Source organism: Mesoplodon mirus (assembly GCF_964341445.2).
Source record: "Mesoplodon mirus genome assembly, chromosome: 1".
NCBI classification, from domain to species: Eukaryota; Metazoa; Chordata; class Mammalia; order Artiodactyla; family Ziphiidae; genus Mesoplodon; species Mesoplodon mirus.
Window position 1 is genome coordinate 71,014,416 of NC_138976.1, and position 18,865 is coordinate 71,033,280.

At 38.0% G+C, this 18,865-nt stretch overlaps 1 protein-coding gene across 5 annotated transcripts in view; it reads right to left on the minus strand.

Moving 5' to 3' along the window:
* RIC1 (RIC1 homolog, RAB6A GEF complex partner 1) overlaps positions 1-14,723 on the minus strand; it is a 141,917-nt gene extending 127,194 nt beyond the window's left edge. For 3 of the 5 annotated variants that reach the window (XR_014293519.1, XM_082615392.1, XM_082615389.1), the window contains exon 1: positions 14,314-14,720. Coding sequence is in view for 4 of the 5 variants with exons in the window: in XM_082615392.1 (XP_082471518.1) it covers positions 14,314-14,457 (144 nt within the window). In the remaining variant the exon portion in view is untranslated. Of the gene's footprint in view, positions 1-14,313 lie in introns of all 5 variants that reach the window. The other 2 variants (XM_082615391.1, XM_082615390.1) reach the window with 2 other exon arrangements.
* Between the last annotated feature and the right edge of the window lie 4,142 nt (positions 14,724-18,865).

Genomic DNA, 18,865 nt, shown 5'->3' on the forward strand with positions numbered 1-18,865 from the left:
GCAATACAACCCTACCTCAAGAAACAAGAAAAATCTCAAAAAAACAACCTAACCTTACACCTAAAGCAATCAGAGAAAGAAGAACCAAAAAACCCCCAAAGTTAGCACAAAAAAAGAAGTCATAAAGATCAAATCAGAAATAAATGAAAAAGGAATGTATACATATGTATATGTATAACTGATAAAAAAAAAAAGGAATGAAGGAAACAACAGCAAAGATCAATAAAACTAAAAGCTGGTTCTTTGAGAAGATAAACAAAATTGACAAACCATTAGCCAGACTCATCAAGAAAAAAAGGGAGAAGACTCAAACCAACAGAATTAGAAATGAAAAAGCAGATGTAACAACTGACACTGCAAAAATACAAAGAATCATGAGATTACTACAACCAACTCTATGACAATAAAATGGGTAACCTGGAAGAAATGGACAAATTCTTAGAAAAGCACAACTTCCTGAGACTGAAGGAGGAAGAAATAGAAAATATGAACAGACCAATCACAAGCACTGCAATTGAAACTGTGATTTAAAATCTTCCAACAAACAAAAGCCCAGGACCAGACAGCTTCACAGGCGAATTCTATCAAACATTTAGAGAAAAGCTAACACCTATCCTTCTCAAACTCTTCCAAAATATAGCAGAGGGAAGAACACTCCCAAACTCATTCTATGAGGCCACTATCACCCTGATACCAAAACCAGACAAAGATGTCACAAAAAGAGAAAACTACAGGCTGGTATCACTGATGAACATAGATGCAAAAACCCTCAACAAAATACTAGCAAACAGAATCCAACAGCATATTAAAAGGATCATACACCATGATCAAGTGGGGTTTATCCCAGGAATGCAAGGATTCTTCAATATACACAAATCAATGTGATACACCATATTAACAAATTGAAGGATAAAAACCATATGATCATCTCAATAGGTTCAGAAAAAGCTTGACAAAATTCAACACCCATTTATGATAAAAACTCTCCAGAAAGTAGGCGTAGAGGGAAACTACCTCAACATAATAAAGGCCATATATGACAAACCCACAGGCAATATCGTTCTGAATGGTGAAAAACTGAAACCATTTCCTCTAAGATCAGCAACAAGACAAGGTTGCCTACTCTCACCACTATTATTCAACATAGTTTTGGAAGTTTTAGCCACAGCAATCAGATAAGAAAAAGAAATTTTAAAAATCTAATAAAAACGGAAAGGAAGTAAAACAGTCACTGTTTGCAGATGACATGATACTACAGAGAATCCTAAAGATGCTACCAGAAAACTACTAGAGGTAAACAATGAATTTGGTAGAGCAGCAGGATACCAAATTAATGCACAGAAATCTCTTGCATTCCTATACACTAACGATGAAAAATTTGAAAGAGAAATTAAGGAAACACTCCCATTTACCACTACAACAGAAAGAATAAAATACTTAGAAATAAACCTACCTAAGGAAACAAAAAACCTGTATGCAGAAAATTATCACACTGATGAAAGACATTAAAGACAATAAAAACAGATGGATAGATACACCATGTTCTTGGATTGGAAAAATCAACATTGTGAAAATGACTATACTACCCAAAGCAATCTACAGATTCAATGCAATCCCTATCAAACTACCAATGGCATTTTTCACAGAACTAGAACAAAATATTTAACAATTGGTATGGAAACACAAAAGACCCCAAACAGCCAAAGCAATCTTGAGAAAGAAAAACAGAGCTTGAGGAATCAGGCTCCCCAACTTCAGACTATACTACAAACCTACAGTAATCAAGACAGTATGGTACTGACACAAAAACACAAATATAGATCAATGGAACAGGTTAGAAAGCCCAAAGATAAACCCACACACATATGGTCGCCTTTGATAAAGGAGGCAAGAGTATTCAATGGAGAAAAGACAGCCTCTTCAATAAGTGGTGCTGGGAAAACTGGACAGCTATATGTAAAAGAATGAAACTACAACTCTTCCCAACACCATACACAAAAATAACCTCAAAATGGATTAAAGACCTAAATGTAAGGCCAGACACTCTAAAACTCTTAGAGGAAAACATAGGAAGAACACTCTATGACATCAATCACAGGAAGATCCTTTTTGACCCACCTCCTAGAGAAATGGAAATAAAAACAAAAATAAACAAATGGGACCTATGAAACTGAAAAGCTTTTGCACAGCAAAGGACACCATAAACAAGACGAAAATACAACCCTCAGAATGGGAGAAAATATTTGCAAATGAAGCAACTGACAAAGGATTAATCTCCAAAATATACAAGCAGCTCATGCAGCTCAGTATCAAAAAAAACAAACAACCCAATCCAAAAATGGGCAGAAGACCTAAAGAGACATTTCTCCAAAGAAGATATACAGATTGCCAACAAACACATGAAAAGATGCTCAACATCACTAATCATTAGAGAAATGCAAATCAAAACTACAGTGAGGTATCACCTCACACAGGTCAGAATGGCCATCATGAAAAAATCTACAAGCAATAAATGCTCGAGAGAATGTGGAGAAAAGGGAACCCTCTTGCACTGTTGGTGGGAATGTAAATTGATACAGTCACTATGGTGAACAGTATGGAGGTTCCTTAAAAGACTAAAAATAGGACTACCATACAATCTAGCAATCCCACTACCGGGCATATACCCTGAGAAAACCATAATTCAAAAAGAGTCATGGACCACAATGTTCATAGCAGCTCTATTTACAATAACCAGGACTTGGAAGCAACCTAAGTGTCCATCGACAGATGAATGGATAAAGAAGATGTGGCACCTATATACAATGGAATATTACTCAGCCATAAAAAGAAACGAAACTGAGTTATTTGTAGTGAGGTGGATGGACCTACAGTCTGTCATACAGAGTGAAGTAAATCAGAAAGAGAAAAACAAATACTGTATGCTAACACGTGTATATTGAATTTTAAAAAATGGTTCTGATGAACCTAGGTGTAGGACAGGAATAAAGACAAAGACGTGGAGAATGGACTTGAGCACATGGGGATGGGGAAGAGTAAGCTGGGAAGAAGTGAGAGAGTAACACTGACATATATACACTACCAAATGTAAAACAGATAGCTAGTGGGAAGCAGCTGCTTGGAACAGGGAGATCAGCTGGGTGCCTTGCAACCACTTAGAGGAGTGGGGTAAGGAGGGTGGGATGGAGATGCAAGAGGGAGGGGATATGGGGATATACATATGCATATAGCTGCTTCACTTAGTTATACAGCAGAAACACAACACTGTAAAGCAATTATACTCCAATAAAGATGTTTAAAAAAAAAAACCCCACAAGATACCAATTGGCATGTTTCAGGGTGGCTAGAATCAAAAAACAAACAAAAAAAAGAAAGTGTTGGCACAGATGTGGGAAAATCGAAATCCCTGTATATTGCTGATGGGAATGTAAAATGGTGCAGCTACTGTGAAAAACAGTATGGCAATCAAAAAACAAAAAGCAATTTCTCAAAAAATTAAACACAGAACTACCATATGATCCAGTGATTCCACTTCGGGGTATATACACAAAAGAATCGAAAGTAGGGGCAAACAGATATTTGCACACTAAGTTCACAGCAGGACTATTCACAGTAAGTGAAAGCAACCCAAAGAGTGGATGCAATCCAAGTGTCCATCAACATATGAATGGATAAACAAACTATAATATACACCTACAATGAAATATTATTCAGCCTTAAAAAGCAAATTTTGGTACATGTTATATAACATGGAAGAACCCTGAAGACATTCTAAGTGAATTAAGTCTATCACTTAAGGTCAAATATTGTGTTTCCACACTAGTGAAATTCATAAGGAAAGAAAGTAAAATAGTGGTTGTCAGGGGCTGGGAGGAGGGGGAAATGGGGAGTTACTGTTTACCAGGAAGGGAGTTTGAATATGGGAAGATGAAAAAAGTTCTGAAAATGGATGGTGGTGATGGTTGCACAAATGTGAATGCACTTAACATCACAGAACTGTATATTTAAAGATTATTAAAACAGTAAATTTTATGTACATTTCGTCACTTTAAAAACATAAAAGTAAAAAGAAGGGATGAAAAATTTGCTATATTTTGCTGGAATTAATTCAGTATTAACTTGAAGTAATAAGATTCATTTTTTAATTGCTAGAGCAACCATTAATAAAATAACTCAGAAAATATTATTAAGAAATCAAAGCAATTAAAGGAATAACGGGTAAACAAAAAACATGTGAGGTGTAGAAAAGAAATAGCAAAATAGGTAGTAAATCCAACCACATCAGTAATCATATTATATGTGAACGGACTAAACACTCCAATCAAAATGCAGGAATTATCCAACTGGATTTTTGAAACAATAGCAAAAAAGCAAGATCTAAGTATATAATATCTATACAAGACACAGTTGAGACTGAAGGACATAAGCAGTTTGAAAGTAAAAGGGTGGAAAAAGATATGTCACACAAGTGGTAATATTAAGAGAACTGTAGTGCCAATGTTAAGGCAAAACAAAATACACTTCAAGAAAGGGAACATTAGTAGAGAGAGGGAATTTCATAATGATAAATCAGTTAATACAAAGGGAAGATAAAACAATTATAAATGTATACAAATCTAACAACACAGCCCAAAAACACATGAAGCAAAACCTGACAGAACTCAAAGAGAAACAGGCAATTCAACAACAGAGTTGGAGCCTTCAATCTTCACTTTCAATAACTGATAGAACTAGACTTAACATTAGCAAGGCTATAAAACACTTAACAACCATGTCAACCAATTTAACCTAATATTTAGAGAACACTCTGCCAACAGCAGAACACATTCTTTACAAGTGCACACTGAACATTCACTTACACAAACCATATGTTAACCTATAAAACAAGTCTTAATAACCTTAGAAGAATAAAATCACCCAAAATATATATTCCCCAACCACAATGGAATTACACTAGAAATCAATAACAGAAAGAATATGGGAAATCCTCAAATATTTAGAAATTAAACAACACTTCTAAATAATCCATGATTCACAGAAATTGGTTAAATTTTTAAAACTGAACTAAATGAAAACAAAATTGGAACGTATTAAAGTTATGGTGGGGCAGGCAATGAATGGGCAGAACACACAGAATTTTTAGGGCAGGAAAAATACTCTGTATGATATTACAACGATGGATATGTCATCAGACATCTGTCCAACCACAATGAACACACATACCAAGAGTAAACTCTTAGGTAAACTATGAACTTTGGGTAAGTACGATGTGTCAATGTAGGTTTATTCTTGGTTTAAAAAAAAATGTACCATTCTGATGACTGATGTTGATAATGGGGGAGGCTGTGCATGTGTAAAGAGGGGGGATATGGGAAATCTATGTACCTTCCTCTCAATTTTACTGTAAACCTGAAACTGCTCAAAAAAAAGAAAAAAGTTATGGAATACAGCTAATACAGTACTTAGAAGAAAACTTAGAGCTTAAAATGCCTATTTTAATAAAAGAAATGCCTCTAATTAATAACCTGTTTTCAACCTAGCAAAATTTACTTTACTTTTAATTTGCTTTATACAAATTAAACCCAAAGCAAGCTGAAGAAAATAATTTTTTAAGAAAATTCAATGCAGAAATCAATAAACTAGAAAACAAAATTAATATACTAAGATCAGTAAAACCAAACACTGGTTCTCTGTAAAGATCTAAAAAATTGATAAAATTTTAGCTAGACTGATGTGGGGAGTCCCTTGTGATTCCGTATCAATTTTGAGTGATTTTCGTATTTCTGCAAAAAAACACTGTTGGGATTGCACTGAATCTGTAGACTGCTTTGGGTACTACTGGCATCTTAATAATATTGTCTTCCAACCCGTAAAGATGAGACGTCTTTCCACTTATTTGCATCTTCTTTCTTTCAGCAATGTTTTGTAGTTGTTAAGACTATGTCTTTCGCCTCCTTAGTTAAGTTTAATCCTAAGTATTTTACTTTTTTTCCCAACAACCATTTTGTAAATTAACCATTCTTAGTTAATTGACAATGTTGTGTTAGCTTCAGGTATACAGAAAAGTGACTCAGTTATATCAGATACACACACACACTTTTTTTTCAGATTCTTTTCCATTATAGGTTATTACAAGACATTGAATATAGTTCCCTTTGCTACAGAGTAGATCCTTGTTTTTTATCTATTTTACACGTAGTAGTGTGTATATGTTAATCCCAAACTCCCCCCACATCCTGTATTTTATTTTTTTGATGTTACTGTAAATGGAACTTTCTTCTTAATTTCATTTCTGGATGCTCATTGTTTTTGTATAAAAATGCAACTGAATTTTGCGTCTTGATTTTACGTCCTGTAATTTTGCTGAATTTATTAGTTCTAACTACAAAAAAAAACTACTGAAGTAAACAAGCTTTGGCAAGGCTGCAGAACAATATACAAAAATCAATTTTATATCTATATACCAGTAACAATCTGAAAATGAAACTACATTCAAAACAGCATCATAAAAGATAAATAAGATACTTAGAAATAAGTTTAACAAAAGTGAGAGACCAGTACACTGAAAACGAAAAAATACTGCCAACAGAAACTTTTGTTTATTTTATATTGGAGTATAGCCGATTAACAACAGAAACTTTTTACAATCTGAATAAATGGAGAAACACTCATGTTTATGAGTGTCTGATTTAGTGCCATTTCCTGAAAATCCCAGCAAGGTTTTTTTTTTTTTTTTTTTTGGTAGAAACTGACAAGATGATCTTAAAAATTGATATAGAAATGCAAAGGATCTAGAATAGCAAAATAATTTTGAAAACAGAAAGGACTTTCACCACCTTGCCATAAAAGCTATAGTGTGATGTCTGCCTGATGACAGACATATTGATTAACAGAACAGAATAGAAAATACAGAAATAAACCCTTACATTTATGGTCAACTGATTTTTGACAAAGGTGCCAATGCAATTCAATAGTGAAAAGTCTTTCCAACAATAATGCTAAAACAACTGGATCTATATGTAAAAAAGAAACTGAACTTAGACCTTTACCTCAAACCATGCATAAAAATCAGCTCAAAACATGTGACAGACCTATGTATAAGAGTTCAGATGATAAAACTTACAAAAGAAAACACAGAACTTGTCTGTGACCTTGGACCAGCCAAAGGTTCCTTAGGTAAGACCCAAAAAGCATGATTCATAAAAGAAAGAAATGATAATCCAGACTTCATCAAAACTAAACTTTTGTTCTTCAAAAGGTCACATTAAGAAACTGAAAAGACAAATCAAAGACTGCTAAAATATATGCAAGTCATATATCTGATAAAGAATTTGTATCTAAAATATATTAAGAATTCTTACAACTCAGTGAGACAAACACTCCAATTTTAAAAAAAGGGGGCAAATGATTTGCATAGGTATTTCACCAAATAAGGTACACAAATGGCTAATAAGCACATGAAAAGATGTTAAACATGTTTAGTCATTAGGAATATACAAATTAAAGCTACAATGAGATACCACTACAAACCCACTAAATGGCTATAATAAAGAAGATTGACAGAAGCTTGACAACAACAAGTGTTAACAGGATGTGGAGAAACAGAAACCTTCATACACTGCTGGTGCGGATGCAAAATGTGACAGCTACTTTGAACATTTTGGCAGTTTCCTAAAAAGCTAAAAACAAACTTACCATACTACCTAGCACTTCCATTCTTAGGTATCTCCCCAAGAGAAATGATAATATATAATCTCACACACAAAAAAGTATACACAGATGTCTACAGTAGCATTATTCATAATGGTCCGAAATTAGAAACAATCAAAATACCCATCAACTGGTGAATGGACTAAAAAAAGATATGGTATATCCACGTAATGGAATAATATTCAGCAATAAAAAGGAGTACCGCCAAATCCAAAGGGACAAAAAGCCAGCCAATGATTTCCTGGGGCCGGAGTGGGAGCAGAGGTTGACTGCAAATGGGCATAATACTTTTGAGGCTGCTATCAATGTTCTAAAACTAGACTGTAATGATGATTGCACAACGCTATTAATTTACTAAAAATCACTGTACACTTACAATAGACGTATTTTATACACCTCAATAAAGCTGTTTGAAAATTAAACCACAGCAAATTCTACTGTATATTTACAATAATATCCAAATTTTCATATGTAAATTTAGGTATGATTTATGATTGAAATAAGGCAAACACTTGGGGAGACAGGTTTTTGATAGCAACTCAAAGCAAAGCAATTATAATGAACTTAAAAGAAAAGTAGGATACCTTGATTTCAAACAATTGATGTTTGCTGGTCAATTTTTTTAAAAAAGAAGAAAATTAAGCAATTGTCTCACTCTGTGGCAAGTCTGAATTCTCGAACATTTTTAAATGCTTAAACTGTAAATTTATTTTTTCTAACCTGATAAACTGCATAATAAATGCGTTATTTAGCAGTAAATGGAATGCTTTAAGGCAATATTTTCTATACTATTTTAGGTAACATATAAACTCTGTATTAAATAGTTAATCATATGTGAGAAAATAAATTTTTTCAATTCTTCAATCCTTTTGATTTAGGTAAGAGGAAATCTGCATGAGGGGCTAGTTTACTTCTAAATACCTCTCATGTAATCTGCAAACCGCCGTTTTAAAGAAAAAGGTAAGAGCCTTTGGCAGGAAACTAGATTTTCATAACATTCTTTTCATTGTATTCCCTCATGCAGTAACCCTCTATTCATACAAATGGTCCTAGTTTTCCATTTGTAATAAAGATATAAATTAATTTATTTTGAAAGAGAACTTCAAGTCTAAAAGTTAGACTAGATAGGTACTGTGAGGACAGGGCAAAAATCACGAGTGAGGTATGTTAAGAACCTAAATTCAGGAAACTTTGATTCCCATGTTGTAAAGCACACAGTCCACAGTAAACTCAGAATGAATGTTCACGAGTAAAATGGATCACTTCGATAATTCACAAGCACCTGAAGATAAGCAAAATGTCATTAATGTTCTTATTCTGCTTCTTTTGTGTGTGTGACCTTCTTTTTCCATAGATCACATCAATATAAACACATACTAGGAACCAGGAGTTCAACTAGCTGTAATACTGCACAGAGTTTAAGTTTTGGCAAACAGCAGATTATCTAATAATTAAAGAAGGACCCTTTATCATGTACCACTTTTTCCACCAGCTTTAATGAGATATGACTGACATATAACACTGTACAAGTTTAAGATGTACATGTTGACTTGATACACTTATATATTGCAAAATGATTACCACCATAGTCTTAGCTAACACTTGCATCATGTCACATAATTACCATTTCTTTTTTGTAGTGAACACATTGAAAATCTACTCTCATCTAAGCAACTTTCAAGTATATAATACAGTATTATCAACTATAATCACCATGATGTACATGAATTTACACATCTTACAGCTGGAAGTCTACGCTCTTGGACCAACATCTCCCCTTTTCCACCCTTCCCAGCCCCTCCTATCCACCATTCTAGAATGTTTCTATGCATTCAGCTTTTTCAGATTCCATATATGTAAATATCACACATGAAATGTCTCTGACTTATTCCACTTAGCATAATGCCCTCAAGGTCCTGCCATGTCGCCGCAAATGGTTTAAGATGCCCTTCTTTCTCATGGCTGAATAATATTCCACTGTGTGTATGTACCACATCTCCTTTATCCAATTCATCTATTGACAGATACTTACGTTACTTCCACATCTTGGCTATTGTGAATAACATGTACCACTTTTCTAATATAATTTGGACTGTGTGTAATAAAAAAGTATTTAATTCACCTTCACTTATATAACCCTCTCTAATCAAATTTTTCTGATTTTAAGTTGTAATTTAGTATTACCACATTTTTTAAGTTACATGTCAACATTTAAAAATCTTCCAATTATTAAAACTTGAAAAAATTCTGTGCTATGCATAGGACAGATATCCTAAATTCATTAATTTATTTTAAATAACTTTTTAAGCATGTGCTTTGTGCAAAGCATTATGGATAATACAAAATAAGATCACTTCGAAAATAACACAATGTTGTAACTCAATTACACTTCAATTAAATAAATAAATAAGACCACTTCTGCACTCCAGAAACTTACAATCTAGTTGGAGAAATAAAGCATGTGTGCAAAACTACAGTACAAACAGTAGTTCATCAAAAAAAACGAACACTTCTAATTACAGTAAATAAAGAATGACTCACAGAGCAGGATTTCAACAGTAGCTAAAGTTTGAATAATATTCTGATAGGCAGAGATGGGGCAAGAGAGCATTCCAAGAGGGGAGTGTCTCTGGTATCAAACTAAGGAGTTTGAACTTCATTCTTTAACCAACAGTGAACCCTAAATGACTTACAACCAGTGAGTTTATAAGGAAGGCTCTTTGGAGGCGTTAACAGAATAGGGTTGAAAGGTGAGAAATGGGAGAGCTGGAAAAATATAGGTACAATACAAGTTAAGTTACCTTCCTAAGGTCACACAGTTAACCATACACCTGATTCTTTGAACGTCTATCTCATTGTTTTCCATTATTAGTATACAACAACAAGAGGATAAGTTTCTATTCAGGGTTACTCAAAGACAATTTATTTCATAAGGCCAGTAATTATTTATCTATTTCAGCTTTTTATTAGTAGTGATAACTCACAAAATTTTCATTTATATTAACACACTAATATCTTTGGATAGAATGTTTTTTTCATACATTGTGCCCCTTAATCCCTTTCATATACTGCCTATTTATACTACCTTTTTCACAGGAGGTGTTCATATATTTGAAATAATCAATGACCTGAAAACTGAGATAAGACTAATTTAGAATTAGAGCATTCTAAGGTATCATTTTGTGGTTCACATATGTAGTCTTTTTGTACTCACAGTTAAGCAGTATATTAAAGGAATAATTCTAGGCTCTCTGATACAGTACCAAACACAATTCATCTCACACAACACCCATGTCAATCATAAATCATAATGTGCTTTAAACAGCAGCTTCATCCTCAAAGCTGAAACTAGTCCTTTTACAATACCCTTGGCAGAAATACATCAACTGCTCCATCAAGTTAAGTCCCACCTGTAGCATCCCAATCTAACATACATATCAAACCTTTTTTGAGTCCCCTTTTTTGGGTTCCAAAATATATGGATGATCCCTGTTGTAAGCTCAAGTAGTTTTTAAAACGCCTAAGCAGAATCACAAAGTAGAGAAAGCAATTTACATCAACGTGTTACAATGAAAACAAGTCACATCCTCACACTAAAAATGAAATCAAAAAGCAAAATGAGGGCTTCCCTGGTGGCGCAGTGGTTGAGAGTCCGCCTGCCGATGCAGGGGACGCGGGTTCGTGCCCCGGTCCGGGAAGATCCCACATGCCGCGGAGTGGCTGGGCCCGTGAGCCGTGGCCGCTGAGCCTGCGCGTCCGGAGCCTGTGCTCCGCAACGGGAGAGGCCACAGCAGTGAGAGGCCCGCGTACCGCAAAAAAAAAAAAAAAAAAAAAAAGCAAAATGAGTATCTACAGAAACTCTTTTGTTTATTAACACATCTGAAAAGCACTATACTACATTTCTCAAACTTGGAGTCAGGAAAGAATTTTGAAGAGATATGATTCTATAATACTGGGATTCCAAATAGCTACTTAGAGTTTATAATAGTAGCTATAAGAGGTATTGATACATATAAGCTCACTAGAAGACCCATAAAGTGTACACAAGTTATCCTTAGAGATTTTATTTTAATGTTTCCATTGTCTCATGTCTAATCAACATTTGCCAGACAGCAATTCTTTTAGACATTAAAAAACAAAAAACAGCTAGACTATCAAATGCACGATCCTCCCACAAGGCTAGTTTTTTCTTTTTAAAAATGCATTCCTCCTAAGTGAGTTTAACTTACTGAGAGCCCTAACAAAATTGCAAGTAAGCAAATCGTGTTATATCCTCTCATCTCTTTGAGCATGTTTCTCCCTGTCTCCAAATGCCCTCAAGCTGCTTTTAAGACCTCAAACTCCATAAAACCCTCCTTCAGATCTTCAAAATTCACTTTATTCTGTAAAATTACTTGCATATACAATGTCTCCAAAATCAAAGCTTTCATGTTCTCACGCAAACATTTTAAACCAATTCACTCTAAATTATATAGAAATAACTGATAGCTACTCAATTTAGCTAAAGGTGTTTTCACTTCTAAAAGAAGTCTGTTGACCTAAATTATGTAACTTAAAATAAATTTAAGTTTAGAAATTTAAAAATCAAAATAGAAACTGGGGTCTGGCACCTGTTCCCCCATTCACCCAGTTATAGACCTTAAATTCATCTGGTCCAATACTTGATCTTTAAAGTGACAGTGGTGCCAGAGATCAAAGTTAACCATTCGTAAACCTACAGTACCATGGAGCCTCCTCTAAGGTATTCCTGCATCTCATTTCACATACTTCTGAACCCACAGGTTCTGTACAAACTAACTTTTTGCACAGTGGATCTTAATGGTAGTGGCCCCAGCACTTCTGTAGGAAGTAGCTATCTGTGTGCACGGTAGGAATCTGAAGGAAAGGAGTATGAGTAGTTTTACATTCCAGGACTGCCTTTGATTTATTTAGTATCTAAGTCCAAAAGCAAAAAAAAAACTGATATTCTTAATATTCACAATATCCCTAAGAAAGTCAAGGCACATTTTTGTTTCTTCTACAGAGGAATAGTAGCCTACAGGCTTCTGGTCTATTCCTCCTTCAAATTAAGTTTAGTTCCGTCTAAAATTAAGTCAGGTCTGCCCTTTATAGAGATAAGGAAAGTTAAATTTTAGGCTTCACAAACAATTTGTTAAATTAGAGTGAAATTATGTACTAAATTCAGAAGGCAATTTAAAATTCAAGTTCTAATTATTTTTTTCTTTATATGCTTTAAGTATAATAGTTATACACAACCGAATAAAATATTATTCAATTGGCATACACGATGTAACTGAATTAGTATCTCATTTAAGAACCAAATGATATGCAATACATATATATTCAAAAATGCAATCAAGCACCAGACAGAAGTCACACTGTTGTTTTATAACAGCCTATTTTGTTCTGATATATAAAAATTAAATCAGCTAAAACTTAATGGCAAATAGTCTGATTTAAACACTAACTATGATAGTCATATAAAAGAGATACCAGAAATATCTAAATCTCATCATCACTTTTACCAGGGCTGTGTGTGAGGGTAGTCAAGGGCTTTGCAGGCATTCAAATGGTCAGATACACAGATGTGACAGTTTTAGCTAATTTAACTAAAGCCAGTATTTCACACAGATCTAACAACGCTAAGGTCACGACCTATTCCCACTTGGTAAAATTAGCTTTGAAAAGAGAACGACTTTACTCTGACATCGATTAGTACTGCCTTCGGGGGGGGCATTTTTATACTCTATTTTGTTGCTTTTATAAACAGAACCCGTCACGGAAAATACGGAGTATCCTATCCACCACTTATTTTTCAAGTTATCTACTCAGTAATTAGATACAAGAAATAAAAGAGCAAGATTCACAGAAAGCAAAAACAGAACACCGGTTCACGCTCTTCCCAAATCTTATTACTTCCAGGTGTGAATACCAGGAGCAGCGCGAACAGATTTGAGCTCTACTTCCGCTCCTACTAAACCCCCTACAATTCTCTACAGAAGACTCCAAGAGCAGCAGAAAAAAGAACTGGCCTGAAAGTGGAAAGGAGATGTTGGCGTGAGGCGAGAAGTTGGATTATCAGAACTTTAGTAAAAAATAACTCTGGCTGTAGTTGCTAGAAATAAGTTATCACAGCATGTAAAGTCTGACACTGGGTAAAGCCCAACAGGCTTTCCCTAACTTCAAAACAATGGCCTTTAGGGCAAGAAAGGTCTAGGAACAAAACAGCGGCCAGATTCCTAATTGCGGAAAGTTTAAACAAATTTGTTCCTCAGCGAATGGGGGAAGGGAGAGGAGGTAAAGTCTGGGCTCTGCCGACGGAGCGCGTGGGGTCCGCACTGTGCGCGGCCGTCGGTCCAACGCAGGGAGGCGCTGGGATTTGGGGCAGCAGCGACGACATCCACCCTGGAGCCCTGGCCAGAGGACGTGTTAGGACCCGGGGGTTCGTGCGGCCGAGTAGGTGGAACAAGGACGCCGACGGCGAAGACGAGTGGCTCCGGCGCGAAGGGGCAGGGGTCCCAGACCCCGGGTGGAAGTTGGGGGCGAGACGATACCGGGACGCCGGGGAGGGAGAGGCGAGAGACGGCGGGAGGCTCTACTTACTCGGCTGTACCAGATGCTGAGGCGGGCCGGGGCCAGCACGGCGAAGAAAGTCCTCTGGGGGTCGGACTGAACGTGGAAAGGCGCCTCGGCCGGGCTCCCCAAAGGGCAGAGCAGCCTCTTGGGCCAGCCGCTCAGGAAATACATGGTCCGCGCGGAGCCGCCGACGCCGCGGCGCCCGGCGGCCCCCGGCCCCGTCCGTCACACTCAGCGGCCCGGGGCCGGACGCCCGTCTCCCACACCGCCACCGGCCGAGTCGGCGGCGGCGGCGGTGGCAGCTCAGGGCATTTGCCCGTTGGCCGGGCCGGGCCGAGCCGACGCGAAGCTAAGCGACGAAGTCACCCCCGCGCAGACGGGGCCCAGTGTGGGGGAGGGAGGGGGGGAAAGACAGAGTCGGGGCCGGGAAGGGGCGGGAGGAGCTGGAGGAGCTGGAAAAGCTGGGAAGGCCCGCCCCGGCCCCGCCCCTTCCTCGGGCCGCCCTGGCGTCACCACGCCGCGCCGCGTGTGTCTGGCCAGGGAGGGCTGCTGCGCGCGCGCGCGTACTGCAGACCTCCCCTCCCCCTCCCTCTGCTTTCTGAAACTTCGCCTTGGGCTTCACTTCAACACGCATGCGCCTTTGCCCCGCTCTTGCTCCTCTGCACCTCCCACTTGCAATGTAGAGCGTGTAGTCTGGGCTGGAAGGCGGGACCACCGCCTGAGACTCGGCGACAAGTGGGCCGAGCCAGCGAGACGCAGCTACAAGGCGACTACGAGTTGGAGCCGCCCCTTGCCTGGCCTAGCCAAATTTGACTTCCCTCGCGGATTGGTGCGGCCTCTGGTGGAGGCGGTCCCGGGGCTGCATCGCCGAGCGGGGGTGGGGGTGGGGGGAATTGCAGAGGAGGGCGAGTCACGTGATGCTCCGTGCTCTACTTCCGGTCTTGGCTTCTGGGCCGTGGTCTCTGTGCTCGGTTGTCGTGTCCCTCGCCCAGTGAGCCTTCCTTGTGTGACAAGGTCTGCAGTGAAACCTGGTGGTGAACTTCCTGCCCTCATGGAGTTTACCCCCTAGAGGGGCCCTTTATTTCAATTCGTAAATAAACCACCATGAAAGTGCCTGAATCCTGTTCTGTGTCCTTCAGGAATTCTAAATGTAGTGTACATTTTTGAATTCAGTTCGCATATTTCTGTCCCTCTACCAACCATAATGTTAAAGAAGGCGAGGCTTTCTCTTTTGCACTCTCAGTAGGGTATAAGATTTAATTTTAGAGCTGGAACAGACTTTAGAGATTCTGTAGTTCAATGTTTTAACTTTTTGGACCCAGGGATCACCTTAACAATAAGAGGGTTTTCTTAAGTGTTGACTCTGCAATTACTTCTGAATAGGATGGCAGGAGTGGCGAGGGAATGCGGAGTAGGGGAAGGGGAGGGGGTCTGGATTAAAAGACTTGCTTCTCATTATCTACTTTTTTGTACAGTCTGAATTTTTCCACGTGTTTTTATTACTTTTTCAATTAAAGGATTTTTAAGTTAGCCCAGGTTTTAAAAAAAATGTTAGCTCACATGAAAAAGTAGCAAGATAAACAGCAAAAGAGGAAACAAAGTAACTTAATCTGTATCAGATGTAGTATTGTAGCTGGTATTCATAACAAAATATGTAACTTTCCATAATTTTCCTAAACATTCAGTGCATTCCCCAGAAGGCGATCAAAGAACCCAGGATTCCTCAAATCAAAGTTGAAATTGTCTCACTGCTCACCAGCCTCTTGTGGTCAGACGTGTCTCCTTCCTGGTGTTTTTTTTATGACAAACGGCAAAGCAGCCTGGAACATAGTAAGAATAGTAAACTCAAAATATTTGTCAAAGGAAACTTTGGATGAAACCGTGATCCAGCTGAACTGTACCATTAGACAAATAAAGAGGCCCAGAGTGGTTTCTTGGCTTGCCAATATAAAATTGTAGAAGAATAACAGTGGCATCATACTGTCATCTAAAATTCTCAGATTCAGTTATGCACTTGGCAGAAAGAGAGAGGAAATTAAAATAAGTTACAGGGCACCAATTCCACTGGCAAAATTTCCTGAGAGTGTATTCGTCCCAGGTCTCCTTCAGAGGTTCTTTGTTCTCACGTGCTTCCTAAATGTTAGCATTTAACTGCACACAAGCACATTTTAAGGAACTTCTAAGTAATTTTCATTGCTCTCAGTTTTAACTTTACTTGCTGGCTTTAGAATCTAATTTCCCTGCCACACTCCTTTGTAGCATTTAAGGTTTGCAGAATATTTTCAAATGCATGACTTGATTTCATTCCACAGTAAATCTTCAAGGTAGGTAATACTGGTGTGATGTTATTCTCACTTTCTTAATGAGGAAACAGGACCAGAGTGGTGAACATGCCTAAGTCACATGGCCTGAAGAGAACTGGCCTTCCTTCTACAGATCTAGTGATCTTTGGATTGAACTGAACTGTGGTAGCTGCTCCAGGCAGTGAGACCCTGCAGGCCTTTCACCCTGTGGGGGGAAAAGTAAAATATCTGACTCTCCACAATCCCTTACTTAAGAGTTCCCCCATTGTGATAGAAACCTTATGAACTGGACTTTCCAGCTTTCAAATATCAGTGTAATGTTACTCTAAATACACTAGCAATTCTTGTGCCCTGGATGTTCCTTCTCTTCCTTTCCCTACACCACCACCGTCACTCTCAAGTCAAACTTAATGAACTCTATTCTGAGCTAAGACTGAGGTGTAAGTGAACATCAATAGGTATGTGTTGGGCTTTCCTGGTGGCGCAGTGGTTGGGAGTCCGCCTGCCGATGCAGGGGACGCAGGTTCATGCCCCGTTCCAGGAGGATCCCACACGCCACGCAGCGGTTGGGCCCGTGAGCCATGGCCGCTGAGCCTGCGCGTCCGGATCCTGTGCTCCGAAACGAGAGAGGCCACAACAGTGAGAGGCCCGCGTACCGCAAAAAAAAAAAAAAAAAAAAGGTATGTGGGTTCATGTATCAAATTAACGGGTTTTTTTAATTAGAAGAAATGTTGGTACACAGAAACAGAGGTACATTTATAAACGGTTGGTGGAAGTATAATTTGGTGCAATTTTTCTAAAGAGTAGTTGGTATTACGTTTAAGAGAGATCTTAAAGATATGCACACCTTTGGCCCCAACTATTTCTTTTCCTATGATTATTTTCTAAGAAATAAACACCAATATGTACAGAGTTTAGCTTTAAGAATGTACCCCACAAAGGTGTAGCTAAGAGGAAGTAATCCAAATGTCCCCCAAAAGACATTAATTATAGTCCTTCCTTACAATGGAATATCTTGCAAAAATAAAAAATTATGTTGGGGAAGAATATGTAATCATATAGAAGTATATTCACTATATATTATGAAATAATGAAAGCAGAAAAAAGGCAGTATGTAAAATATCCTATGTTCATGAAAAAAAAAGTGTAAAAATGCCTAGAAAAAAAAAGGAAGAAAATGCACTAAAATTCTGGTATTTACCCCTGACTATGGTGCTTTTTATGTTCTTTTGGGGCCTTTTCTGTATTTTCCAAATTGTCTATAACGAACACATGTTACTTCTGTAATGAAAAACAATTATGTAAAACAACGTTAAATTGCTCATGACTGATAATGCCCCACTTGCCTGCTTTAAGTGGGGCCTGCAGTGCTGGCAAATCAGGGAGGAATGTAGTAACGTGGAGCTTCAGGCACTGTCCCAAGACTGGTGAGAGGAGGATTAGGAGGAAAAGCACCCTGAGTCATCAGACCGAAAGTAAGCTCTCTGCCCTTCGCACATTCACAGACTTCTTATAACAGTACACAGTTGGACTGGAATTTGATCCTTCGCACACCACTCCCAATATGGGGGGAGCTCTATAATAGCTTATCACAGTATTCACCGAAAGTGATACTGCTTTAGTTTTTGACTGTTTAATATGCTTTTTAAAAAATATTTATTTATTTATTTTTGTCTGCGTTGGGTCTTAGTTGATGGCACGTGGGATCTTTCCTACGGCGCACAGGCTTCTCTCTGGTTGTGGCGCAAAGGGGTGGGCACTGGGCTCCAAAGGGTGTGGGTTCTCTAGTTATGGCATGCAGGCTCAGTAGTTGCAGCTCTCGGGCTTAGTTGCTCCACGGCATGTGGGATCTTAGTTCCCTAACCAGGGATCGAACCCACATCTCCTGCATTGGAAGGCGGATTCTTAACCACTGGACCACCAGGGAAGTCCCTAATATGCTTTTAACATTCAACTTTATGATGCTTCTGTTATGTGCAACTGATGTATTTGCTTCTGGGATAGATTCTTGATTATTATTCATCCCCTCCTGAAGATTGATAATATCTCAGCTGAAATGATACAGTGTCTGGGTTTTGCTTCAAGATAATCTGGGGGTGAGTGGAGAAGGTGGAAATACATATGAAACAAGGTTGGCCCTGAGTTGATAATCTAGGAAGCTAAATGATGGGAACTTGGGAGCTCGTCTTGTTATTCCATATGGTTGAAATTTCCATTAAAAAAGTATAAACATTTAAATTTTTAAAAACTCAGGAACTCCATCATGTGTGATTAAC